The sequence below is a fragment of the Simochromis diagramma genome, unplaced genomic scaffold (genome assembly GCF_900408965.1).
Source record: "Simochromis diagramma unplaced genomic scaffold, fSimDia1.1 OVJJ01000304.1, whole genome shotgun sequence".
In the NCBI taxonomy this organism is placed as follows: Eukaryota; Metazoa; Chordata; class Actinopteri; order Cichliformes; family Cichlidae; genus Simochromis; species Simochromis diagramma.
This window is the reverse complement of record NW_024387030.1, coordinates 15,377,053-15,404,355: the sequence shown is the minus strand read 5'-3', so window position 1 is coordinate 15,404,355 and position 27,303 is coordinate 15,377,053. Positions and strand designations below refer to the sequence as shown.

General features: G+C 41.7%; 1 protein-coding gene across 13 annotated transcripts in view; it reads left to right on the top strand.

Annotated features, from left to right (window-relative positions):
- LOC120739856 (ryanodine receptor 3-like) overlaps nt 1-22,543 on the top strand; it is a 104,973-nt gene extending 82,430 nt beyond the window's left edge. For 7 of the 13 annotated variants that reach the window (XM_040041791.1, XM_040041797.1, XM_040041794.1 and 4 more), the window contains 36 exons: nt 494-586; nt 1,420-1,434; nt 2,207-2,377; nt 2,615-2,674; nt 2,769-2,903; nt 3,465-3,577; nt 5,042-5,138; nt 6,268-6,377; nt 6,666-6,717; nt 6,802-6,849; nt 6,946-7,045; nt 7,123-7,202; nt 7,284-7,360; nt 8,642-8,715; nt 9,531-9,548; nt 10,189-10,269; nt 10,405-10,493; nt 10,571-10,699; nt 10,843-10,947; nt 12,285-12,366; nt 12,543-13,855; nt 13,939-13,997; nt 14,228-14,402; nt 14,514-14,600; nt 14,695-14,889; nt 15,106-15,236; nt 15,316-15,358; nt 15,484-15,611; nt 15,720-15,780; nt 15,927-16,073; nt 17,142-17,276; nt 17,395-17,551; nt 17,689-17,753; nt 19,517-19,617; nt 20,346-20,397; nt 21,526-22,543. In XM_040041791.1, coding sequence (XP_039897725.1) covers nt 494-586; nt 1,420-1,434; nt 2,207-2,377; nt 2,615-2,674; nt 2,769-2,903; nt 3,465-3,577; nt 5,042-5,138; nt 6,268-6,377; nt 6,666-6,717; nt 6,802-6,849; nt 6,946-7,045; nt 7,123-7,202; nt 7,284-7,360; nt 8,642-8,715; nt 9,531-9,548; nt 10,189-10,269; nt 10,405-10,493; nt 10,571-10,699; nt 10,843-10,947; nt 12,285-12,366; nt 12,543-13,855; nt 13,939-13,997; nt 14,228-14,402; nt 14,514-14,600; nt 14,695-14,889; nt 15,106-15,236; nt 15,316-15,358; nt 15,484-15,611; nt 15,720-15,780; nt 15,927-16,073; nt 17,142-17,276; nt 17,395-17,551; nt 17,689-17,753; nt 19,517-19,617; nt 20,346-20,397; nt 21,526-21,621 — 4,674 coding nt within the window. In that variant the 3' untranslated portion in view covers nt 21,622-22,543. The remainder of the gene's footprint in view (nt 1-493; nt 587-1,419; nt 1,435-2,206; nt 2,378-2,614; nt 2,675-2,768; nt 2,904-3,464; nt 3,578-5,041; nt 5,139-6,267; nt 6,378-6,665; nt 6,718-6,801; nt 6,850-6,945; nt 7,046-7,122; nt 7,203-7,283; nt 7,361-8,641; nt 8,716-9,530; nt 9,549-10,188; nt 10,270-10,404; nt 10,494-10,570; nt 10,700-10,842; nt 10,948-12,284; nt 12,367-12,542; nt 13,856-13,938; nt 13,998-14,227; nt 14,403-14,513; nt 14,601-14,694; nt 14,890-15,105; nt 15,237-15,315; nt 15,359-15,483; nt 15,612-15,719; nt 15,781-15,926; nt 16,074-17,141; nt 17,277-17,394; nt 17,552-17,688; nt 17,754-19,516; nt 19,618-20,345; nt 20,398-21,525) is intronic. The other 6 variants (XM_040041796.1, XM_040041799.1, XM_040041793.1 and 3 more) reach the window with 3 other exon arrangements.
- Nucleotides 22,544-27,303: the final 4,760 nt, after the last annotated feature.

Here is a 27,303-nt window from a genome sequence, read left to right as displayed (position 1 = left end):
TATATCGTGTCTTTTGTCCCGTCTCCCACCCCTCACCCCCAACCGTTCATGGCAGATGGCCCCGCCCCTCCATGAGCCTGGTTCTGTTGGAAGTTTCTTCCTGTTAAAAGGGAGTTTTTCCTTCCCACTGTTGCCAAAGTGCTTGCTCATAGTAGGTCGTCTCATTGAATAGAATAGAACTTAATAAACCCTCTGGGGAGGACCCCTCAGAGAAATTATGAACACCAGTTCACCTTAAATACAAATTAGAAAAAAATACCAAGCAGGTACAAATATTTAAGAAAAGGATTTTCAAAATAAAACATCAGAAGCAGCAAGCTGTTGGGTTTTTATCACTATTATTTAGGGTCTTTACCTTACAGTTTAAAGCACCTTGAGGAGATTGTTGTTGTGGTTTAGTGCTATAGAAATAAAATTGAATTGAATTATACTAAGAAAGGTCAGAGAATCTTTATGACCAATAATACATATTTATAATCTTTTTTTCACTCAGAATTTCAAAAGAGAAGAACAAAACTTTGTGGTCCAGAATGAAATCAACAACCTTTCATTCTTGACTGGAGATAATAAAACCAAGATGTCCAAGGTAGGTTTCAATAAACTCTATCCACTTGTTCTTGAATTGACAGTTCAGTCGATTAACGCTCTGTTACTACTCATCGGTGCGTTCACCAATCACGGCGCGGAGGAAAAAATATTATGTCTGTGTTTCAGAGACGCAGGTAAAAAAGAGCAGACGTAAATAGGATCAGTAGGATGATACATGTTAACATCAGCCGTGTTAACAGATTCATTTTTGCGTACATGTGCTCATATGTTAACATGTTACATGCAGTGGAACTACATGTGTAAATACGCAAACACACAGTTCAAAGTCACAAGTGGGAGGAGTACAGCAGAAAACCTTGTTGCCAATAACAAGACTATATTGACCCAAACCTGCTGCCCCTCCCTGAACCTGGTTCTGCTGGAGGTTTCTTCCTGTTAAAAGGGAGTTTTTCCTCCCCACCCTCGCCAAGTGCCAAGGATCTGATTGTTGGGGGGACTGTTGTTGTGATTTGGTGCCATATAACGAAAACTGATTGAAGTTGAATAGAACTGAATGTTAAAATGGACGTGTGTGTGTGTGTGTGTGTTAGGCACATGTGTATGAATGTACTTGCTTGTTGCAATAACTTGAGGAAACTAACATTCATCCCTCACTAAACAAATATGTCTTCATATTTTCAGGCCCTGTAAGCATTACAGGGGTTAGCGCGTTTTATTTCTTGTCTGCCTGCTTTAGATGTTTAAAGGCAAACAAATGGTTTTCATTGCAGTGCACGTCCACGCGACGACCGTGCGCTTCCATTAATTGCCCTCTCGTCCTTTTTCTTCTATCTGTCTTTCCCTCTCTGTCTCTCTCTCTGTCTCAAACAGTCCTTTAAGGAAAAGGTAGAGTGATGCAGTGCATGAGCTGTTTACCTGCCAGCTTATTGGCTTACATGCTCTAGTCGCCAAGCAGAAAAGCCAATAGCTTGAGCCCCTGTGCTATATAGTCTGCAGTGCAGTTATACATTATGTCACCCAATTATTTGTGGCCTCCATTCATCACCTCGTTTGACGTGGACACTTTGGTCATTCCTCATTGCCGTGTGGGTGAAACGTGTCTCATCTAGAGTAATGAAGCCCAGCCCGTGTGTAGAAAGTCTTGTGGTGTGTTTGCTGTTGATGGATTGTGATCCTCCGGTGTGTTTAGCCCATACTATTTATATTTTTGTCGATGTGTGATAACACTGTGCGTGTGCGTGTCAGACTATATATCTATGTTAGTATGGAGATTAGCGTGTTCTCAGAGCCAGCATCTCCAGTTTGGCTCAGCCGGCTATTCCTGCTTTTCAACTGAGGTGTGAGACTCCATTCTTAATGCTTCAGTAGCACCCATGAGTTAGTCCAGTCACAGATTTTTGCCAAGGCTGAAAAAATAAACGCTTCAGTCGCCTCTGGCTTTTGCTCAAGCACAGTGTGAATGCTCCCACTGTGGCACAAAATACTGTTAAGGTACCAGTGTAAATGTAGAAGGGAATTGTTTTGGGTGTAGCATTAGTCTCAGCAAAAAGAAAATAGTGTGCTCCACCTTTTAAAGACTAAACATATTAAATGCGGAGAGCTGTTGGCTTTTATTTTCTAGTGTGTGTGGTCTAAGATTAACACTGTGAATTCACAGTCTGGGGGACAAGATCAGGAGAGGAAGCACAAGAAGAGGCGAGGTGAGTTCTACTCCATCCAAACCTCACTGATTGTAGCCGCCCTGAAGAAGATGCTGCCTATCGGTCTTAACATGTGCACCCCGGGAGATCAGGAGCTCATCTCTCTGGCTAAGACACGCTACCTCATGGTGAGAAACCGCCTGTCACATACTGTATATAATTGGACACGAATAAGTGATTTACACACTTTCACAGTAGATTCTCATTGTTAACATGACCCCTGCTAACTTTTTTGAGCTGTCGAGTGAAACACATGCATGCAAAAACACGACCTCCTCGGCAGAAGCAACAATTACTGTGAAACGATTTGAAGAGCTTTGATATGAAGCATTGCCCAAGGTTTTCTTTCCCTCGTTGAATAACAGAAAGATACAGATGATGAAGTTAAAGACCACATTCGGCAGAACCTGCACCTTCGTGAAAAGGTGAGCAGGTCCAAACGAGGTTCATATCTGTGAGTAGATGCTAGCTTGAGTATATTCCTCTGCGTCTGACTGCTCTTCTTAAACATACTCGTAGTCTGATGACCCTGCCGTGAGGTGGCAGCTCAACCTGTACAAGGACATAGTGATGAGGACTGAGGGGCTTTCAGACCCTGAGAAGGTGGTGGATCGTATCCAGAGGATCTCTGCTGCCGTCTTTAACTTGGAGCAGGTCAGGCTCTAACATTTATACAGAAACAATATGAGGATGTGTAATTTTATTAGAAGTATTATAAGTATTAGTCGTATGTAGCCTGGTGGTAAAGTTGCGGGATTAAAGGTGCACGACTGTCTGCTTCCAAAATTTGCAATTATTTCAAATACACTGCTTGGAACAGGAATACACTTTAGATATGGCTTTTGTTCTTTGTGCCGAGGTTGTTCTCCCTCTGTTGTCCCCAAAAAAATCTTACATGGGTGACAAATCCTGGAGAGTAAAATTGCACCTGGCCACTTTACCATTTCTGACTCCCACTCTGCTGTGCCGTGTCCTTTCCATTACAAACAGCCAGGTTTAGGATGAGTCAGCAGAATACACTGAGAAACCAATTATGTGTCTGATCAAAAGTCCTAAGCTGGTGTGTGTGTGTGTGTGTGTGTGTGTGTGTGTGTGTGTGTGTGTGTGTGTGTGTGTGTGTGTGTGTGTGTGTTTTCCTCTGGCTCGCTCGGTAGAGAATGCCATTTGAGTGTGTTATAGAAAAATCTTACCCCTCAGTTTCTCTCCCCTCATTAGGTGGAACAACCACTGAGATCCAAAAAATGTGTATGGCAGAAGTTGCTGTCCAAGCAGAGGAAGCGCGCCGTTGTCGCCTGCTTCCGAATGGCTCCGCTTTACAATCTGCCGAGGTATGACTGCGGCGTAACAGTTAAACCGACATTGTTTAAACCTCCCATCGTTGTCTCCAGGTCTCCGAACATTTGAAGCAGCTTTGTAATGATGAAACCAAGGTGACGCTCCAGCAGAGGGTAGCACAGACCTTCCCGTGGTACCGGTAACAGATAGGAAAATGCTGCAGAAAGGGCATCCATGCACTCTGCCATCTCCTTCTTCTGTCTGACTCGCTCTCTCTGACCCTGCGTTAATGCGTAGCCTCCCCTCGGTTTGTAGGACAAATGTCTCGCCTATAGCTGTTATCAAAGAGTAAATAAAAACATTTAAAAAAAAAGGGACACAAGCAATTTCACGCCCTGCTGCTCTGTAACTCAATCACAGGAAGTCGGGCAGGGTGCTACAGTAAGGAGGAAAACAATTACGAGGCCCAACCTCAGGGTGGCCGTCCTCAATATGTTCTCAGACGATGCCACCCGCCTGCCTGACAGCATGACTCATTTATTCAGAGTTATTGACAGTGAAATATGCTGCAGCATAGCAAATAATTACTAGTTAGTATTTGCAGTACGGGAGCAATGATTGTTTTTCTTCAGATTAATAGATTTGGGTTAGGGGGAAGTGTGTGATGGCAGCTCCTCCAAAGTTTGACACATTCAGATGTCATTTTTCTCTATCGTGTCTCTGTTCAGTCTCTATTCTCTCCTCAGTGTCACATTCTATTGTACGTCGTCCCCTTAGGCACAAAAATAACAATTACTTCCTGAATTCCTACCGGCACATTTGGCTGGAGATTATGCACGAGAACGCAGACGGTGACAGTCTGCTCTCAATGCTGACGGTAACGTAGCGCTGATCTAATGTTGTCACTATGTGGCCTGCTAACCCTCGCTCTCCCCTCCCCCCAGAGGCATGATTTCTGCCACATTTTAGCTTTCCTTTTTCCACTGGTCCATGTATGTGCAACAATTTAACGAGCCACATTGTAAAGAATTGGTTCAAGTAGTTTGAATTTTTGCCATTTTTATTTCTTGGCTGACTCAGATGAGAACAATGATGCTACTCTTTCCACACCTCTTAGGTAAGGCTCTCCAGACGCTGCTGTGTTCACAGACAGAAGCAGTTGGCTTCAAGTCATTCGGAGTGGAAGCTACAAACACTACACTTGTAGCTGTGTGATGGCGTCTGACTCGAGGCGAATCAAACTTGAGCTGGCCTCAAATTTTTTACTCTGCCTGTGTGAGAAGAAAAAAAATGTAATGTGGGAATACATTATCTGCAGATTTAGGCCAGAAATAAACAAAAGGAAACAAAAAACAACAAAAAAAGATTTCCTCACAGGTGGCCTGTTAGATCAGTGCTCTAAACTAACTGATATTAACCTCTCCTGAAGGGACTTCTACCATCCTTCTCTCCAACTTCTTCCGTCCTTTGCTCTGCACATCTTTAACCCAGGCTTCTCTATTCTTACCCCTCCCTAGGCATCGCTCTATTAACCTCTTCCTCCTGGCCTATCAGAGAATATGGATAGAAACAGAAGAGTACTCTTTTGAAGAGAAACTAGTGCAGGACCTTGCAGTAAGTACTTGTGCTGTCCCTTCGGGGCCCTTATGTCGGCACCCATGTGCTGCGGGAAGCAGCGCGTAGCTCACACCACTCTCTTCAGTCATCCGCAAAGTGGTTTACAGCTAGGCCCATTTGTGGTAAGCATGACATCACTGCTGATGTCAGAGCCAGCAAAGTAGTTTGATCACTGTGGCCCATCCAAGCAGAGGCAAGAAAGCATCCTGTCAGGATGCTTTGACTTCCATTTAAAGTTGATGAACGTTCAGATTCTTTCCTGGACTTTCATTTCCATTAAGCTCCACAATCAGGACAGCAGCTTACTGTTAGACATGCGATATATTACATGCGGCATATTGGGACAAACTAGGCTGTGTTTGTTTATTAAAAAAGAAACTTTTTGAATTTATAAAGATTTAAACTATAAACTTTCTTCTTAGCATATTCGTATCAATGTCTTACTGTATCTTTATATTACTGATGAAGTTACAGTGCAATAGATGAAGAATGTCAAGATTCAGCCAATCAGACGCACGTATTTATAAAAACATTTAAAAAACCAATTGTTCCAGTAAGTAAAATAATCATAAAATGGTTATATATGAGGGAACTGGGCTTGTGGAGAGTCATGCTTAACTCCACTCACTATTAACGCTGCTTAACACCATCAATCGTGTGTGTGTGTGTATTTGTGTGCGCTTGTACCAGCGTGTGTGTGTTTGTTGCATTTGCATGCATGTTTTGTGCATGTCTTTTTCTCCCATAGGAGTTAACAGTTGGACCTATTATGTTTTTCCACCATATGTATGTATGTATGCCGTTACAATAGAGATTTCTCATATTAAATGTAGCCAAAGTTTCAAATAATCAGCTCTGGAGATGTGCAGGTAATCCATGTGAGCCAAAAGCTTAGGCTTCAAATTCTTCTCTCACCCACCTGCTGTTCAAACCTTTAGTTTGTCAGGGGCAGCAAGACGATGAACTGAAGGGATCCACCAAGATCCAGAGATAATAGGATGTTATGCTAATCATGTGACGCTGGGAATGAGCATAATAGGTCCCCTTTGACATGAATTTGTAAAAGAGTGTTGTGATACACATTTGTTGGGTTAAACGTTAGCCTGACTCATGTGGCTGTGTCCAGAAAATACAGCCTAAAGTGGAGGAAGAGGAGGAGGAGGAGGTGAGAAAGCAGCCAGACCCTCTTCACCAGCTCATTCTGCATTTCAGCCATAACGCTCTGACTGAATGCAGGTAAATATACTCTCACACACCTGGCCACCTGGCACTAACACAGGTTGCTCCATCTGTGCTACATAATTGTTTTGGCATGCTTCTCAGCTGCTACAGAGAGCAATAAGCTAAACCGTCGTCATATTTTACACTATGAAGAAAACCGAAGCAGCTTTTCAGTGTTTCTCTGGTTTATTTGCTGCAGTGGCTATAAATGCGATCACTGCCACTTATTATGTACAGATTTACAGTAGAGATGTGAAATATACAAGGTTCAATAAACAGATATTTATCTCTCTTCTTTGTTAGTTCTCTGGAAGAGGATCCCTTGTATATTGCCTATGCAGATATGATGGCAAAGGTATCTCATTGAATCTCATTAAATTGCTCTTGTCAGCTTCTTAGCAGAAACATGCAGCTCTGTTAGTCGTTTTTTTCTTCCCAGAGTTGTGCTGAAGGCGAAGAAGAGGAAGGAAAAGAGAAAACATTTGAGGTGCTCTAAATATTTGAGGGAATGTTGTTCAAGATTAAACTTTTTTTTCTGTTTTCAATCATATTCAGAAGTGGTGCATGTCATAATGTCCTACAGGAAAAGGAAATGGAGAAGCAAAAGATGCTGTATCAGCAGGCCAGACTTCATGACAGAGGGGCTGCGGAGATGGTGCTTCAAATGATCAGCGCCAGCAAAGGTAAGAAATCAAATGCCTGACCTGTCTGCCTTCCTGCAGTCTGTGTATTTAGATCAACGGTCATCTATGATCATCAGGTCGACTGGGTGCTACGGTAACTGTCACGCTCAAGCTGGGCATCTCCATTCTCAATGGAGGGAACATCCTGGTTCAACAGGTAACACGGTACTCTTCACGTCTAGTCTCTGCAGTTAACAGCTTCATCTTTTATCTTGACTGTACTTTTCCTTTCATGCAGAAAATGCTGGATTATCTCAAGGAAAAAAGAGATGTTGGCTTCTTTAAAAGCTTGTCCGGACTCATGATGTCATGCAGGTACTGGAGCGATGAGGGATTAATACACAGTAAACTTGCTTTTTATTGCAGTTGCAGTTCAAACAGTTATCTAGTTTTCCTGACTCAGAACAGCCATTTTTTTAACTTCCATTTTGACCGTTCTGCTTTACTTTCCCACAGCGGTAAATTGTTATCAGTCAGCTATAACGATATGACCACTGACAGGTGACGTGAATAACACTGATTCTCTTTATCATGGTACCTGTTAATGGGGGAGATATATTAGAGAAGATTTTGTCCTGAGAGGATGTGTTAGCAGGAAAAATGGGCGAGTGTAAGGATTTGTGCAAGTTTGATAAAGGCCAAACTGTGATGCTTTGACAAATGAGAATCTCCAAAACTGCAGCTCTTGTGGGGTGTTCCCAGTCTGCAGTGGTCAGTATCTATCAAAAGTGATACAAGGAGGGAACAGTGGTGAACTAGCAACAGGGTCACTGATGCATGTGGGAGGCTATGGCTGGCTTGTGTGGTCAGGATGAGCTACTGTAGAGCAAATTGCCAGAAAAGTTCATGATAATTCTGAAATAAAGGTGTCAGAATACACAGAGCATCACAGTTTGTTACCTGTGCTTTGGCATAGCTACAGACCAGTCAGGATGCAAACTGCGAAAAGTGCCAACAATGGACACGTGAGTGTCAGAAATGGACCATGAAGCAATGGAAGAAGGTGGCTTGCTCCTATGACCAGGACACGTGGATGGGCCGGATGCATGCGTGTGATTAACTGGGGAACACCTGACATCAGGATGCACTATGTGAAGATGCTAAGCTTTTGGGATCATTTCTGCTGGGAAACCTTAGGCCCTGCCATCCATGTGGATGTTACTTTGACATGCACCACCTACCTAAGCATTGTTTCAGACCATATACACTCATTGAAATGATATTCCTTGAAGGCTGTGGCCTCTTTCACAGGATAATAATGCAAAATTGGTTCAGGAATAGTTTGAGGAGAACAACAACGAGTTTGAAGTGTGGACTTCACCTCTGAGCTCCTCACTGCTATGCAGCATCTGTGGGATGTTATGGACAAACAAGTCCAATCCATAGAGGTCCCACCTTGCACTTTACAGGACTTAAAGGATCTGTTGCTAACATCTTGTTGTTCGATACCACAACACAACTTCAGGGGTCCAGAGGAGTCCATGCCTCAATGGGTCGGGGCTGTCAAACAGTATTATACAAGTGGTCATAAAGTTATGCCGATCGGTTCATTTTCCAGAAATTCAGGTTACTTAAATCGTTTTTCTCTTTTGGCAGCGTCCTGGACTTGAATGCTTTTGAAAGGCAAAACAAAGCTGAAGGTCTGGGTATGGTAACTGAAGAGGGATCAAGTAAGTGACTAAAACACAGTTTTAGTGTTCCAATTCCTTCTCGTCCCCTTTCTTGGAGACTTTTAATCACCTTAATAGGAAAAGCAACAGACAGCATATTTGCAAATTGGCAATGTGCAGAAATGTGCAAATTTGCAGCTTTATTTGTGCAGCAGATTGACCTTTATCTTCTTCCTCACTCCATCGTGGACGATGTCTCTTAGCAAACAACCGGTATTGTAACGTGTAGTGTCCTACTTAGTCTCATTTCGCTGTTTTTCTTAAAATGACAGCCACAAGGTTAGCTTGGAAAAAAAAATCTGCTCTTTAGTTTGTTGTTGTACATCTCCATATCACGTGGGTCCTTTGTGTTACGTTGTCACATCATCATGCAGGCAAACATGTGCTACTGTATGTCTAAGTCCTGTCTGAGCCTCGTCTGCAACTTAAGAACACTCAGTTTGCATAAAAGCTCACTTTTTATAATCAGAGGTCTTTATTTAAACCGATGGGTTGCATACAGTATATAAATATGCTTTAACCATACATATCCCAGCTCATTTTCACCTCATAAGCTCAGGCATAAGTGATGGTAACTGCTAGTTTGGTACTAAACACCTGCCCAATAAGCAGACTGTACTCTTTTTAAGACTTGGTACCGCATGTCAGTGTCGCAATCCAGTGTGAGTATGTAAAGATATATCTACAGCCCTATCACTCTCCTGTTCCTACTTCTTCTGATTGACTCTAAATGTCTTCTCCTTTGCTTATGTCTGCTTCTGTTTTGTTTGTTTGTTTGTTTTCTTCTGATCATGTTTTTATGTCATCGGTCGCAGTCAACGTGAGTGAGCGGGGTAAATACACGGTTTAGATTCTACTCATTCTATGAAATGCTGACATGTTGATTGCCTCCAGTTCAACTCCCTCATCCCTCTACTCATCCTCTACCAGCCCTCCCCCACTTCCCTCCCCTTCCCTCATTCTGAATGCAATATAACCACCTTCTTTAATCTGGACTTGGAGGAACGCATGCATGCATCCTTTGACATCTGGATAGATTGTTTACAGTCAGCTGCCCCAAACTGACTCAGATCTTTCCACTTTTTCTTTTAAGCAAAATTAATGCTTGTTATTTTTGGACCCCACCCCTCCTTTTTTTTCCTTTTTTGATCATACTAACCAGCGTGTATTAAGCAATAAATCTCCCAAAGCTTTGTTTGTACTAAACAACAAAGATTTGCTGGTAAACAACAAGGCTCAGTTTGGTTCCTATTATAAGTCTTATTTTGACTTGTGAGATGATGCACTATACCTCGTATGCGTGTGTGTTCCGAACCGTCAATATAGTGCACATAATTTGATGCCGTCTGACAACTAAACAGCAGCTTTATGAGGATGTGCAACAAGCTCTGATGCCTGTGCAGACGTTAAAATGATGGGTGCTTGACCTTCCTGTCACTGAGGAGGACAGCTAATCTTATTTCCCGTCCTCAGGTTCCAAGGTACTGCAGAATGATGAATTCACTAAGGATCTTTTTAGGTTTCTGCAGCTTCTCTGTGAGGGACATAACAATGGTAGGTGGATGCTTTCCCATAAGCCAATATTAAAGCCATGCTGCCTCAAGCTGCATAGAAATGACTAGAAAATAAATTCCTATAGTATCTATCTGCAGGAAATTGGTGTTTAATCTTTTTTATCTTCTGCTTTAGATTTTCAAAACTTCCTAAGGACGCAGACAGGGAACACAACTACAGTCAACATAATCATTAGTACTGTGGACTACCTACTAAGACTGCAGGTATCACATTGTTACATCCAGAGCTTTAAATTTCAATAAAGTAGATATGCTATTAATTTTAGTGCTTTCTCTTTTAGGAATCTATTAGTGATTTCTACTGGTACTACTCTGGCAAGGATGTCATTGATGAGGCCGGTCAGAGGAACTTCTCCAAAGCACTAGCAGTGGCCAAACAGGTGTTCAACTCTTTAACAGAGTATATACAGGTACATAATCACAACTCTCCACAGTAAAAGCTGCTTAAAATGTTCATTACAATATCTTAACGGTCTTTCGGCGCTTTAGTGACGAGAAAGGCTGCTTGTCATCGTCTGAGCGTCTCTTTTCGTCTCTGTTTTATGTGCTCCAGGGTCCGTGTATAGGGAATCAGCAGAGTCTGGCTCACAGCAGGCTGTGGGATGCTGTGGTGGGCTTCTTGCATGTTTTTGCCAATATGCAGATGAAGTTATCTCAGGTATGTGTTTTGTCTGCAGTGACGCAGATGTGCCTTAACTTAAACAAACGAACTTAAACACTTGCTTGAGTTGTTTCATTCTGTGTTGACTAAACTGTTTACTTGTGTTTTGCTCATCTTTACTTTCAGTGTGAAGGATTTCTGCTTGACATTGGAAAGCTGGTACTTTGCTGATTAAGATTTAATCCTATTATAAATGATTTGCCTTAAATTGACTCCACTTAACAAAATATATGGTGTAATGGCCTTTTTATCTTTAACTGAGAGGATTGTTTTTTCTCCATTTTAGCAGCATATAGAGTACTACGCCAAAGTATTGTTTCTTTATATTTGGCTTCCACTGAGCCGCTGTTCCTTAGAATAGTCTTTGAAAATTTCTCTTTTTTACTCATTTGCTGTCGCGTTCTTATACCTAACCATTTTGGGTGTTTTTTAATGTTAATGCTTAATGTTTTTCAGTCATGTTTCAGGAAACTACTGTACCTGTTTCCCATTTCCCTAAAAAAATCATGAAAGGAAGCGTACCTCAAGACTTTTGCACAGAAATGTAGATCTAAAAATAATAGGAACCAAAGGGATGGCAGTGTAAATAAACTAGCATATGTATAAGGTCAACCACCTGCTTGTACAACTACATTAAGTCAAGTGACAGTTTTTTAAAAGAAAATGGGCTGCTTGTTTTAATACATGCCTGCTTAGCTATAGTTAATAGTTGTTACTTAAGTAAAGATTTGAAATAACGGCTTGTACAGATGTGAAAATGTGAACAGCCCCTGGTGTTTTATTCGTTGCCACTAGAGGTCTCTCCAGGCTCATTGATAATCAGAAGCAACTCCAGTACAATTACACATGTTGTTCACCTCAGCTACATGATATATGACTCCATCATTGATATGTCCAATAAGCCAGGAGTGGGATGAAATCCACCCACCTAATCTTATCTCGTGGTCGTCACAAAGGGGCTGGGTCTGACAGCAGCAGCCAGGATGAAGAAGAGCACAGGTGCATCAAAGTACGCTTCAGATTTATGGCACATTGAATACAAAGCCCATAGAGACCTTAAACGAGTCAGCCTGACCTCGCCATCTGTTCCTAGACAGCAAAATAACATAAACCCTGGTTGTGATGGATCGACGTTACCTAGAAGGACCTTCTGAGCCAGAGCAGGGGCCATTTGAGGTCCCTACAATATTAAAGCCTTGATCTCTCCAACTCTCTCTGCATCACAGGGATATTAAAGAGCCTGGCTGTACCCTTACAGTTAGACTATCAGTGGTCTGTGTGACATATTGTACTATGACTCACCGCGTTTCCCCTTTCTGTCTTTTTTCTAACAGGACTCCAGTCAGATTGAATTACTAAAGGAGCTGCTGGACCTGCAGAAGGACATGGTCGTCATGATGCTCTCGCTACTTGAAGGTGGTTTTTTTGTTTTTAATAACATTATATAAGCTTTGTTTGCTGATACTTTCATAAATCGGATTTATTTCCCTGATATAATCAAATGTGTAGCAGAGCAGATTAGTCTGATCTGCATGGGGAAGTGTTTTTTTAATGAGTTTACTGATAAAATTTACCGCTTTATTGTCTCACAGGTAATGTTGTGAATGGAACTATCGGCAAACAGATGGTGGACACCTTGGTGGAATCTTCCAGTAACGTGGAGATGATCCTGAAATTTTTCGACATGTTCCTCAAGTTGAAGGACTTGACTACTTCGGACAGTTTCAAGGAGTACGACCCCGAGAGCAAAGGCGTCATCTCAAAGAAGGATTTCCAGAAGTCCATGGAGAACCAGAAGCAGTATTCTCAGTCTGAGATTGAGTTTCTTCTCTCCTGCGCCGAGGCTGACGAGAACGACATGTTCAACTACGAGCAGTTTGTTGAGAGGTTTCACGAACCGGCAAAAGACATCGGCTTTAACGTCGCCGTGTTGCTAACCAATCTTTCAGAGCACATGCCTCACGATGCCCGCCTCTCAACTTTCCTGGACCTGGCCGAAAGCGTCCTCAGCTACTTCGAGCCTTACTTGGGCCGCATTGAGATCATGGGCGGAGCCAAGCGCATCGAGAGAGTGTACTTCGAGATCAGCGAGTCGAGTCGCACGCAATGGGAGAAGCCTCAGGTGAAAGAGTCGAAGCGGCAGTTCATCTTTGACGTGGTCAACGAGGGCGGAGAGAGCGAGAAGATGGAGCTGTTTGTAAACTTCTGCGAGGACACGATCTTCGAGATGCAGCTGGCCTCTCAGATTTCAGAGCCAGACCCCGTTGAGCGCCCGGAGGAAGAAGAGGATGACATCCAGACCATGATGGAGAACCAGGAAGAGGAAGACGAGGAGAGCGCGATGATGGAGTCTTCCTCGGCATTTACAATCGCATGCATCTCCATGAAAAAGAGCTTGTGTCACTTCCGCCAGCTGCTTACTCTTAAAAGCATGCGGCGGCAATTCAGGAAATTCAGGAAGATGAGTGTGAAGGAGATGGTGCGGGGCTTCTTCTCCTTCTTTTGGATGATCATCACGGGCCTCTTTCACTTTGTTTACAGCCTAATTTGGGGATTCTTCCACATCTTGTGGACCACGATGTTTGGGGGTGGCCTCGTTGAAGGGGCTAAGAACATGAAGGTTACAGATATTTTGGGAAACATGCCTGACCCCACTCAGTTCGGGATCCATGGAGACGTGTTAGAAACCGAAAAGATGGAGGCAAGCGAAGCGTCAGCGTTGGCTGAGTTGGGTCAGATGGCTCAAGGGGAAGCAGCAGAGGCAGATCTGATGGCTGAGCTACTCAACATACAGCCGAAGAAGGAGGGCAAGCACGGGGCCGAGCCAGGTTTGGGGGATGTGTCTGAGGTGGTGGTGGGAGATGCCCCGTCAATAGCCAGTGCAGTCAAGCAGAAGAAGGCACAGGTTAGTGATTTTGTTCAGAAAATAGAAGAAGAACACACCCTTATTAGTAGAACCTGAATGTTAAAGTAATCTGCTGATTCTAGATGGCTGCAAAGACGAGGGCTGTGAACGGAGACTACAGATCTGATACAGAGAAGGGAGAGTGAGTGTAACTTCTTCATCGTTACCTACATTACCACTTGCACATGTTTATTTGAGGATTGTGTTCGATTAGTTTCACATAAATAACAGTTATCGTATCCATGCTTTATCCTACTCCTGTGCTTGTCCCTTTGCTTAGTATCCACATTTTGTTTCTCCATATTAAGTATACATCTGTGTCTATGAACACAATTTGCTATTCTGTCTCTAATGTATAATTTATGCTTGCAGTTCAGAAGATGGTGAGAAGAAGGACCACGACAAGACTAGAGACGAAGCTCCTCCAGAGCTGTCAGTGGAGGAGAAGAAAGCCCCGAAGAAAAGGCTCGGCTTGAAGAAAGAGGCACCGGAGGCTTTCATGGCGAGCTTCTTCGCCGGCTTGGAAGTCTACCAGACTAAGATGCTGGTCAGATGTTTTCCTCACTGCAGTTTTAAGATCACAACTGTTACATTAAGCACAAATACAAACTTGTTAGACATAAAAACAAAGATGATGATCACGGTTACCTTTTCACAGAACTACCTGGCAAGAAATTTCTACAATCTCCGCTTCTTGGCACTTTTTGTTGCCTTTGCTATCAACTTTATTCTTCTCTTCTACAAAGTAAGTTTGGAGCTAAACTACCACTTTATATACTCACCTTAGGGTCCCGCTGTTTTGTAAGCCGGGTGTCAAATTTGGTGTCGTCACCTTTTAGGTGACCGGTGATTACTCGGATGATGAAGACCCCTGGAAGGGTCGAGGCAGAGCTGGGGAGGAGGAAGACGAGGGAGCGCTTGAGTATTTCGTCTTGCAGGAGAGCACAGGTTACATGGCACCAACACTTCGCTGTCTGGCAATACTACACACCATCATATCTTTCCTGTGTGTAGTGGGATACTACTACCTGAAGGTATGCACAGTTTTTTAAGGTGGTCTAATGAATTTGTTAAGCATTGTAGGTGCAAAAATAAAACTGCACACATGTGGGGCATTAAAAAAATATCTTGTTTGGGTATATGTACATTTTATATTTCAGTACACTTGTTCGTTGTTAACCCATGCACTCACGTGCACACACACACACACACTGTCTCAGTGATGCAGCCCGATTTCTCGTGTGTTCAAGGTGCCTTTGGTAGTGTTCAAGCGGGAGAAGGAGATAGCAAGGAAGTTGGAGTTTGCAGGCCTCTACATCACCGAGCAGCCGTCTGATGACGACATTAAAGGACAGTGGGACAGACTGGTCATCAACACTCCGTGAGTCAGCCTTTTATCACACGACGAATCATAATCTTGTGCAAACAGAGGTTTAATTCTGTTTTTGTTTTTTTATCAGCTCCTTTCCCAACAACTACTGGGATAAATTTGTCAAGCGCAAAGTAAGTAGCTCATGTAATTTAAGTTTAATCTGCTGTGCACACAAGCTATAAATGGAATCTGGTTACACTTACTAAATGTCAGCTGCCGTGTCTCGTATATATTTCCGCGCGGCTTCTGTTTGTAGGTGATAAAAAAGTATGGAGACCTTTACGGAGCAGAGAGGATAGCAGAGCTGCTGGGGTTGGACAAGAGTGCCCTGGATTTCAACCCTACAGAGGAAACTGTTGCCAAGGAGGCTTCACTGGTGTCATGGTGAGAGATTGGGCTGATAAAAAGCAGACAGCCCAGGGCTGCTTGGAGTAAAAATAGAGGTCAAACAGAAAATACGAGCCCTTCATATCAACTTTTCTCTGTTGCCAGGTTGAGCTCAATCGATACAAAGTACCATGTCTGGAAAATGGGGGTTGTGTTTACAGATAATGTAAGTTTAAAAATAAGTTTGGATGATTAATTGCTTTGTTTTGTAGTTTTATTGATGGCGGTTTACATTGTTTGACAGCTGAGGAGGTTGATTGAGGATTTTATAGCAGGGCGAACGGCTTCTGATCCATTTTGTTTCTCCACCAGTCATTCTTGTATCTAGTTTGGTACACCACCATGTCCATCCTGGGTCACTACAACAACTTCTTCTTTGCCGCCCATCTGCTGGACATTGCCATGGGCTTCAAGACTCTCCGCACCATCCTTTCATCTGTCACGCACAATGGCAAACAGGTGAGGAGGAAACACATACAGCTCTTCTATTGAACAGCAGGGGTCACTGCAGAGCTGGTGGTGAAACACATTTTTTGATCACAGTTTGCAGTGATGGCATTTGAAGTATGCCATTCAAAATGTGCTAAATTCTGCTTTCTGCACGCCCAAAACGGATTTCAGTTGAAATCATTTTAATGTTGCTTTAAATGTTAGCACAGTTATTTTAATATTATGTATTTATGTCCTTAAAAAGCTGCTTTAAGCGCTAAAAGACCCAGGCTTGGTTTTATAATAGGTTAAAGCCAACATATTAACAAATATTATCTTTTTATTAGGCAGTTTCTCTTGTCATTTAACTGATCTAATTGACCATTTAGGTCTAATTTGGTTCATCAGGTTCTGAGAAAAATGATCTCGCCTGTTGGCAGCTAATATGCAGGTGACATGAATCACAAATGTGTCATCTAGCAGATCCTGTATGTGTCGTGTGAGATAATTGGAATGTTCTCAGCATCCTTTGACATTTGAGTTCAAATGGCTCACATGGCTTAATTTAAATCCCACTTTGGATTGCCAGTTCTCCCAATAATTCCCATGTTAACTGACCAGAGGGACAAATCAGAATTTAATGTCACCTCAGTCTCCAAGGGTGGAAATGCACCAAAATGGCAAGGCCACAAGGAATCAGCGACATCTCCCAGACTCAGCCGTCTGTGGGCTGATCAATCACGCTGTCAATCTAAATGCGTTGTTGCCTTTCAGGTTTACAACCGGCTGAGCTGTAGCTGAATCCATTTTTTATTATATGTGAAATAATAGACTCTTTTTTGTATTTACTATAAATAAATAACTCATGTGAGTTTTCTTATTGCACTAAACTTTCTCTTCGTTTCCACGCGTTTGAACTTTTCCCCTTCTCTCTACTCACTCCTTTCTCGCTGATCTAATTTTGTTGCAATTTTTTTATAGAAAACAAATGGAAGCCAGCAGCTCTGCCCCTGCTGCGTCCATTGTGTGTCTAAAAGAAATACATAAATAGCAAAAAAAGAGCGAGTCTGTGAATGCAGATTTCATGTGTCTCTGTAGCTGGTGCTGACAGTGGGCCTGCTGGCTGTTGTGGTCTATCTCTACACTGTGGTGGCCTTCAACTTCTTCAGGAAGTTTTACAACAAGAGTGAGGATGAGGATGAGCCGGACATGAAGTGCGACGACATGATGACGGTAAACTGGAGTTACGCTTTCTTTTTTAAGGAACAGATTTGGGCTCGCTGCTTAAAATAACCCACGACTTAATGCTCAGCCTCAGATTTCAATTAGACCCCCACCTGTGTTCCCGCAGTGCTACCTATTCCACATGTATGTTGGGGTAAGAGCAGGAGGCGGGATAGGGGATGAGATCGAGGACCCAGCTGGTGACCCCTATGAGCTCTACCGCATCCTGTTCGACATCACATTCTTCTTCTTTGTTATTGTCATCCTCTTGGCCATCATCCAGGGTACATAAAAAAAATCCCAATTTCAACCTTATTTATCAGTAATTAGACGAACCCACAACATATATCCATTTAAATATTACAGTCTTTATGCTTAGGGTATGTATGTCATGCTCACAGCAGTTCCTTTATGGTTGCAGGTTTGATCATTGATGCCTTTGGAGAGTTAAGAGACCAACAGGAGCAGGTCAAAGAGGACATGGAGGTGAGAGGACAGATCATCATAACTTGCAGCACTGAAGGAAGTGGCAGGAGTGTAAATCATATAAAAGATGGACTTAGCTTATAGGTCTGTGAAGTGAAGCCATTGTAGAAGTCGTCCAGTGTGGCCACTCCGTGTTTGTTGACTTTGGTCATGTTGTGGATGATGTTCTGTGGATTCACGTAACGATGGTCTAAAACCTCGTCAAGAGACGGAACATCCAGAATCCTCTGATGGTGGGTCAGCGTGATGTCCTTCCAGATCTCCTGCTCATCCCACTGTCAGCTCTCGTCTCTGTTTCTGCTGCTCTTCTGTTGGCTGATTGTTGCCTTCCTGCTGTGTTTGGAGTGCAAATTCTACATTTTCCTGGTTCTCCGTCTCCTGCCTCCTCCTTCAAACCTCCTCTTTGAAGGTCTCTTTTTTATGGATCTGGAGTCTGAGGGTCAGGGGATAGAAAAGTGGAGGGAAACCTCCAGGTCCTCTGTTCCCCAGCATCCCTTTACATCTTCAGTCACATGGTTCTTCAGAAACTTCTTTAGGAGGTGAACTGTCTGTTGCCTAGTAACGTCGGGGCCAAGGCTACTGTTACAGAGCAGCTGGTGCAGCCAATCAACAGCAGCAGAAGCGGTGAAGCAGGAAGCATAGTGCCTGAAGTTCTATCGATGCTTCCTGAGGGGCATGCAAGCTCGAAACAAACGTGTCACATCATTCCACAGTTTTGTGGCTCTGTACAGTCCAGGACAAATAACATGAGAACTCATATTTATCACAGAAGGGCAGCAATAAAGTTTATCTTCATTCGATGTAGCGACAGGTAATATCCATCACTCGAAGAAATATTTATGCATGTCTCGCTACAGGCTTAAGGGCCATCAGGGGGCAACTGTTAAAAAAGAAGACTGGATGAGACTCCACAGTAACAGCGCTCGGCTCTCTTGTTCTATGACCTCAGTTAATACTCTCTTGGTGAGCAACTGTTTGTTTCACAGACTGCTGAAAACAACATGATGTTCATTTTTGCAAATGATTACACTCTTTACCATCTGAAACCGGGTATAGTTTATGATGGGCCAACCTCATATCTGGAAAGTTGCTTCGAAATAGCGAGACAGTCGAACACTCAGCTCGACCCTTCATAACAGCACCTCCCTAACCATTAGACGGCATAATCGCGCTCACGTCCACCTTTCATATACGAATAGATTTAATGTAGATCTTCTGGAGATTACGGCCTTATTAGTGGACTCTTGTGTCTCGTCTCGTGTCTCTTTTTTTTCATTAATATTTTACTTTGTCTGGGTTACTTTATGGAAATTGTACCCCCTAACCCCCCTATTTGATCACGTGTTGAGTTTCAGAGATGCGACACATTTTTGTGAGCTCCCCATCTCTCTTGAGTATTTAAACAGTCACTGTGACAGGCAAGTGAAGATCAACGTGCACGTGGGAATATAAATATTAAGCCGAATTTTGGAAGCATACTTGTTGATGCATAACCTTGGCGCCTAAGAGAGGGCAGATAACCCTTAATGAAACTGTCAATAATAAATAACTGTGTTATTTTCTCAGACTAAAAGGTCCCTGCAGAGCCTCTGTTGTTCATAGGCTGAGTGGGACTGAGCGTGATGAGTAACTTGACCTTAATATTGTAAAATATGTCCAATCTGGTGTTGCTTTAGGCAAACTCTTGTTTACTGTAGTTCATCAATGAAGCACAGAAAAAGAAGAAGGAAGCGTGCCTTCTAATTTTCATTTTCTGTCCTCAGACCAAATGTTTCATCTGTGGGATCGGGAACGATTACTTCGACACAACCCCCCACGGCTTTGAGACCCACACCTTACAAGAGCACAATTTGGCCAACTATCTGTGAGTATCCTTTTGATCAGCAGTGTTTTTAATGTTTTTTTGTTTTGTAATCATTGCAGTAATCTTTTACCATTCGTGTCAACGCTTTTCTGTAATTTAACCACATGATTGATGGCTTTAGCACGTTACTGCAGCATAAACACCAAAGTCACTAGTAGCAGCATTGATCCAGAACACTAGATCCCTTCAGGTGTCCTTTCTATCTGCCTGTGTTTCCCTCACACGCACCGCTTAGTCGGTGTTTCTGAATAATACCAGTAACAATAGAAAGTCTCAGTCCATTTGCTCTCACAGTCAGCTGGCCGGAGGATATCAGAGCGACCTCATTATGTTGCTTCATTACTATTTAATGCCATGAACTTTATTGGAAAATAGGTTTGTGATAGCATGCTCTCATTCAGTATTCATTATGATTTGGCATGCTGCGATGCCCATAGAGATACAGCAGCTCATTGCCATTTACGCTTGATTTGGGGAACAACAGGTGATTCGGCGATAGAGACGAGGTGGTGTAACTTTATTTAGACACTAGCACACTAGCATCGGGAACTGTGACACCCAGTGACGGAGAGTTTGACATTTACGTGATTAGTGTTGCAAAAATCAAATGTGTCACAGAAAAGCTTCTCATGTCCCTGCTCTGTGCTTCAGCTGTGGTGATGGGCTTAGATACAAGACTGCGATTCCCCTTTAATATCTTTTTCTTTGTTCTCGTTTTTCTTATAAAGGTTTTTCCTGATGTACCTCATCAACAAGGATGAGACAGAGCACACTGGACAGGTAGAAGACTATTTTACCCTGATTAGCTTAACCCATTCAATATTTCTCCTCTTACTGTCAACACCTATTTTGGTTTATTAGTTTTTTCATATCTACCCATATTGTGGTGGAATTAAAGTGTTGTTTAATACTCTGTGGTTTACATAATATTAATTAAGGTCATTGTACTAAGCACATAGAGATTCAATTTTAATTTTAGGTCATATTTGTGTGGATAAAGTGGTAAGATTAATACTGCTTAATAACATTTCAAGTAGGTGCTCATCTACTAGCTAACTGTTTTGCCTCTCTTAGATAAGACAGTAGCTATGTCCCAATTCATAGGCAGCATCCTCCAAACACCGAGTTTAATAAACTCAGCCGTCTGCTCCTCACTCGCTAATATATAACTTGACATTGGAGTAAATTCTCGACCATCTCACACTTCTGTTAATCAGTTTTCTGTTTGACGTTTATTCAGCTGTAATCTCAGCTGAACCGATTTACTCAGGAACAAATAAAACACTGAAAAAAGCCAAACAATAACATTTTTAATTTATCTGAGTGACTTAGTAACATGTTTAACCTGAGTAGTAAAAGACCGCGGGGGATCTGAAAGCGATGTGCCGGGAGTCCGCTGTTCTCGCCGGCTCCAGTGAGCCTTGAACCCCCGGCCAGCTATCGATCTGGAGGGTAACAGACGTCTCCGAAAACATTGGAGCACTTTTGCAAATATGTGATGTCTTGATAAATCGAGCAGATATTTGAAATTTACACAGCTACATTCTTGCCTGAGAATATGTTAAAAGTTTATTTTGTGATTACAGAAAGAGTAATCAGAGTAATATTAAAACTAAGGAGCTGCCGCCATTGTTGGAAACTGGAATCGGCTGGGCCGCGCTATGAATTCTGGGGTAGGGTACAATCCTTCAAATTCGGGGAAATGAAGGACGCATTTGTCGACCGCGTTTGGAGCAGCCTTCAAATTGGGACGGCCTTCGTCTCCTGGCTGTGACGTAATCAGCCTTAAAATGCAAGCTCCGAAGGATGCGGCCTAGGTTTTGGGACACAGCTAGTGTACTCATTAAATACCTTACTTTAGGCAAGTTAAAGATTTCGAGCTAAACTCTGATGTTGGCTTGTGTCCAGGAGTCCTACGTGTGGAAGATGTATCAGGAGCGCTGCTGGGACTTTTTCCCAGCTGGAGATTGCTTCCGCAAACAGTACGAAGATCAGCTTGGATAGAGCAGATGCATCCTCCTTACCTCTATCTACGTGGCCTGCTGGAGCATGTAGTCCCACCTACAAGTGCTGGAATACGACACACACTCCCACACTGGTTTGGACTGGTGTGAGGAGAGGCAAATGAAAATGATGTACCCTGTAACTGTCAGTACAGCACCCGTCTATGAGGAAATGACCTATAACTTGCCCAGACATTTAGGTTTTCTTTTGGTTTGGGGGACTCGTTTTTGACAGCGTGTTGCCTTTTACTCCACATAACCCCAAATCATTGCACAATTTTTGTTTTCTTTTGGTCTTTTTGAGAAATATTGGGTTGTGTGGGGTTATGGGGACAATGTGTGAGTCATATTATGCACAATATATGAATGTTGAACTTGAGACTTAATGCCAAAAGAAAAGCAGTGGAGTATAGTAGATATACATAGTGCGCAAAAATGTGATTTATGAAAAGATTTTTTTTCGTCAGATGTTGTAACATTTATCTATCGAGATGGAATCTGTAGGATGACGTGACAAAAGGTTTATTGTGTAGGATTTTTTTTAAAAAATGCCTAAAGTTCTTCATGAAGTGCCTTACAGTACTGTATCTACATTACAATGAAGCTATGCAAAACTTTTGTTTTTTTTCTTTATTGTATGTAAGTACAGTAGTTTTCCTGGAGCAGTAACAAGTAGCTGTCCAGATATGTAGTTTGTGGCTGAACACTTTCATTTGAACGTGGAAGAAGAGCACTGGGACGATTTCTTTTGTTGCTGAATGCAGCGTAACTGCAAATGTTCAAGATACACAGTGTATACATGACACAACAGAATTTCCTGAAGACTTTCAAACAAGAACAGAAAAAAAATGAATTGCTATTGTATGGCCATTTGTATGTAATAGCTTTGCTGATCTGTGCATTTCTTTTGATGGAAAAAAAAATAAAGAAATTGATGCAAGAAACGTTTGTGTTTACATTGTGGTTGTTTATTTTTCAGATCTTTGAATTTATTTCTTAAAGCAATTAAATAAAAATATATCTCCAAGTCTAAGATCTCTGAGTCATTTCAGACACGTAAATTTCACACACCCCAAACCTCAACACTATATCATAACTCTGACCTTCCTGTAGCTTTTAATTATGATTTAGTAATAAACAAGTAATGGCCAAGTAGGTGCGTACTTCTGGTGGGTTAGAATGGCAGGACGGGGCCTCAGCAGACTACATGATGGGAGTTTTAGACCTATTACCCATGGTGCCAGCTGTCAGCTCACATCACGTCACCACACCTTGGGCACCACACAGTGCTGAAGCCTGCCGCTGAGAGCAACTCTACCACCTCAGCTTACAGCTCTGGCATTCTGACTATTTTGTATGGTCCCAGCATGTTGTGTGTGCATTGTATTTTTGAAATTAAAACGTGACCCATCACTATCGGTCTTTCTACTGAAGACTATTGCAAAACAACAATAAAAAGCTATCATTACCTCCAATTGTTTTATAAAGCTGCTCTTGTCATAGTGCAGTAAATACTTAACATGCAGTGTTTTGAGTGGATTAAAGCAAACGCAGTCTCTGAGCTAACTCAGTTTAAAGCTTCGTATGTAATGTTCTGTGCTCTAAAAAGCAAATGGGCTCCTACATTATTTAGCATATTATGTGGCTATAAAGGCAGCAGAAGAAAACTGTAATGTGCAATATCAGTGATGATGTAGGAGCCATAATTGAATGTATTGAATTTTGATGATCACTGGGTTTTTATTTGTTTGGTTGTTATGGGAGTCACGTGGGTGCTAGCGGTGACATAAATGGGCGTTGTCAGTCTGTCATTCACTGGTTTTGATTTTGACAGAGAGGAGGGCTGGGTAGCCGTAGTTTTTGTTGACCGCTGCACTACATGTTCGCTTCGTTATATTAGAGCCTGTGATGTTGTAAGAGTTTGAATCAGGAGCCGATGATACTACTCTGTAAAAAACGCAAAGCACTTTAATTAAACGAGCAAACAATTCCATCTCTCGCATTATTGCGTAACTTTGTCAGCGCGTCAGGCAAACAGGCAGGCTCCATCCCCGGCCTGTAGCGACTGTGGAAGTCGCTACAGATGACTTCCATGTGAAGCAGAGCCAACATGAATTAGCAACAATTAAGCCATTCGTGATAACACACACAGAAACACACATATAACAAAGTCGTGTTACCAACAAACAACTAAGTTATAATGGGTTTCATGCATATAGAGACCGATTTGTTTCTGGCTACCACTTTTTAAAAACTCATAAATTTATAAAACTTATAATTTGGTTTAGGTCAAGTAAAACTGATATGACAAATAGTCTACGTCAAGAAATTTTAACTGAGCTTAACTAACCTTGAGCTAGTAGAAAGGAAAGGAACTAGTGTGCTGCAAAAGAAGGTTCAGGGTCAAAGCGGCAATAAGGAAGTCTGTTCATATTTAAACCTTAGCGTTAGCATGATTCATGAGTAGTGTAAAGTGCGTAGAATCAAAACAACAAGTTAAACACTTAAAGTGAGAACAACACTGCCTATTTTGGGTCACTTTTTCCGGTCCAAAGCCAGATAAAGGAGGAGGGATGGAATTGTGACATTAAAAAAACAATAACTACTGAAAGAAATTTAATTTGTAGTTCTAAATATATTCTAAATATATATAAATGCATTTAGGGTGTTTTTTACTGACTTTATGTCTCTTCCATGATGTTGTTTCTCTGTCGTACAGCATCGGTTACAATTACATAAGCATGACCAATGAAGTCATTGAGCGACTTCTAGCCAACAGCCAATAGCGATTTTTGTTACTGAGGAGTTGGCAACACTAGATCAAGCTACCTGGTTGAGCTACATCTGCTAAAGCTAAAGCTACTGTTAAAGAAGAAGATATTACCCATATGGAAAAGAAATAGAACAAACTTATAGAAGACTTGCAAAAGATGTGGCCCACTTCATATAGTGAATCATATAAGGCTTATATGATTTACTCATGAAAGTGGCCATTTTCTCATTACTTTCATATATTGTTTTAGTAAGTATCCGAAACATACAAGTTTTATTTATATAATTTTTCAAGGGATGTTATATCTGTTTTTACTCTTGTATGCTTTTCATGCAAGTTTCACACAAAATTTATATATATATATTTATCTTTTCCATATGGGTACATAGCCTTGCTCAGTTTTTTTTTAATCTGCCAAACCTTTTTAATTAATTATTATTTATTTATTTAATTTGATGTAATCGGGACCGCAGTTTAGCATGAAGCTGATGGGCTTCAAAGCAAATTTATAGCTTTAGCTAGTTCGCAACTCTTGTCCCTAGTTGGGCTTTTATATACTCAGTGCACAACCAAGACTTTACAACATCACACACATACATTACATACTTTGTCTGAAAGTAATGATACCTTTTTTATGAACAAAGCCGGGGTAACTGTTTATCATCTTTTTTGCTAGCACAGAAGCTTTGCTAGCTTGAACCTTTGCTAACATTAGGCCAACTGATATGTTTGTTAATGTTCTTTTCTGCTGACTCTTGTTGAGAGACCCTTTTCCTTTCCTTTTTTTTTACCAGCTTAGTGGTAAAGTGAAAAATGTTTATTTATGGAAATGTAGAGCAGGGTTAAGTTTTAAACAGGAAAGACAGCTAACTCCCTAAAGAAGCACCAATGTGTTAAAGTGCCTTTTACACAGTAACTCCATTATGGTACATGTTTGTAAGGAAGGAAAAAAGGTATAGAAAGTTCATTTTATCAGGCAGAATTACTCTGGGCTTTTCAGACACATACCCAAGGGGCTTGTTTTCTAACATAGGGTACAACATGACCGGAGCCTAAAGGTAGAATGACACATTTTACACCTGATTTCACTTGTTCCTTAGGGGAAGACCTGACTCACAAACATCAATAAAATACAAAGCTTCTGGGTTTTTTCCCTTATTGTTTGGGATGTACTATTGTTTTCAACTTGGGGAAGTATCTGCTCCCTGTCTGTGTTGAATTTGGTATGCCATTTGGTGTGCCTTCTGTAATGCCCAACCCCTGTTCTTACCACAAGTGACCTATTGCTGATGTAATGTAGCTGAAAGTTGTATCCGGTCGATCATGCCGGGTCCCAGCGTGGAGCGCGGCTGCAGTGGAGTGACAGATCGCTCGGGAGAAAAAAGAGAGCAGCTTGAGTCACAGTCTGCGCTGTCACTTGCAGCTGGCCACCTGCAGACAAACCTCCAACTGGTGACAAGACGCTACATATGGTCTGTTGTCAATGTTTGAACCTTTTATTCAACATTACACAACAGCATACACTCTAATAGTTAAAGCAGGTTGGCTAGGTTTGTCACAGTGAACTCGATAATACCAAGATTCAGCTCTTGTTGCATTTAGTGTACGTATTATTGCCGTGTAGTTGTGTTTACAGACTCTGTGTCCATCTTGTTACACTCATATTTTGAGTATAATTCGTTTGACAAAACTCACAATAGACAAACTTTTAAAAAATTAACAGATATACCGTTAAGTCCACAAGCATCTGAACAATCAACACGTTTTTGCTGATGCTCCCATTATTCTGGTACAAGTAAAACTTGGTGTCAATAATTATTTTAAGGGCTGTCCAGGCTTTTTAGATGTTTTCTGATGAAGGTTAATCTGGCCTTCTTGTTCTTGAGTATAACCAGTGATTTTCACATTGCTTTAAACTACTTTCACGAAGGTGTCTCTTGATTATTGACTCTGATAATGATACACCTACCTCCTCAAGAGTGTTATTTTGTCCTGTCTTCCTCCCTTCACCCCCAACCAGTCACAGCAGTTGGCTGCCCCTCCCTGATCCCGGTTCTACTGGAGGTTTCTTCCTGTTAAAAGCATATTTTTTCTTTCCCACTGTCGCCAAGTGCTCGTTTAAAAGGCATCATTCGATTGTTGGGATTTGCTCTGTGTCACTGTTGGATCGTTACTTTAGAATACAAAGTGCATTAAGGCGACTGCTGCTGTGATTTGGCCTCATATAAATAAAACTGAATTTAACTGAGCTGACTTATATAAAAGCTATAAAATACAAATTCAGCACTTTGACTTTGGCCATTAAATTGTGATTAAAATGTTCACTTGATTTTAAATCTCTGAAAACTGTCAACTGGTTCGCTGTAATTCCTAAATAGTTACTTTGTGAACTAAAACTGAAAACTGCACTTCAATCAAATACTGACTGTTTGAGTTTAAATCCACAAAAAAAAACCCAAAACAAAACCTACAAAAATTGTGTCTTCGGCCAACGAATTATTGATCTGTACAACTGTGTAATAACTGTATAATAGTATAATTTTGCACACATCAGCAAATCCTGACATTAGCTTTTTAACTCCAAAAGAGTGGTGGGGAAGACCATTAACGTGGCCCCAGTTGTGGATAAGAACCTCAAACCATTCCCAGTAGTTTACCAACTACTTTTGTAAAGACATCTTTTGATTGCAGACTTTGATAAAGATAGACTTATTTCCTTGAAAGTGTATTGACTTGACAAAATCCTTTTGTCATCATACCCTTTAGTTTCAGTGTCTTTAGTGGTTTTTCAGGCCATCATTGCATTAATTCTTTTTAAGAAAGGGCCCGATGTTTCAACCACTCCTGAAGATTTTGCAGTCGCCTAATGTTACATCAAAATCTCTTCGGGCTTCAAATTAAGAGCTCCGC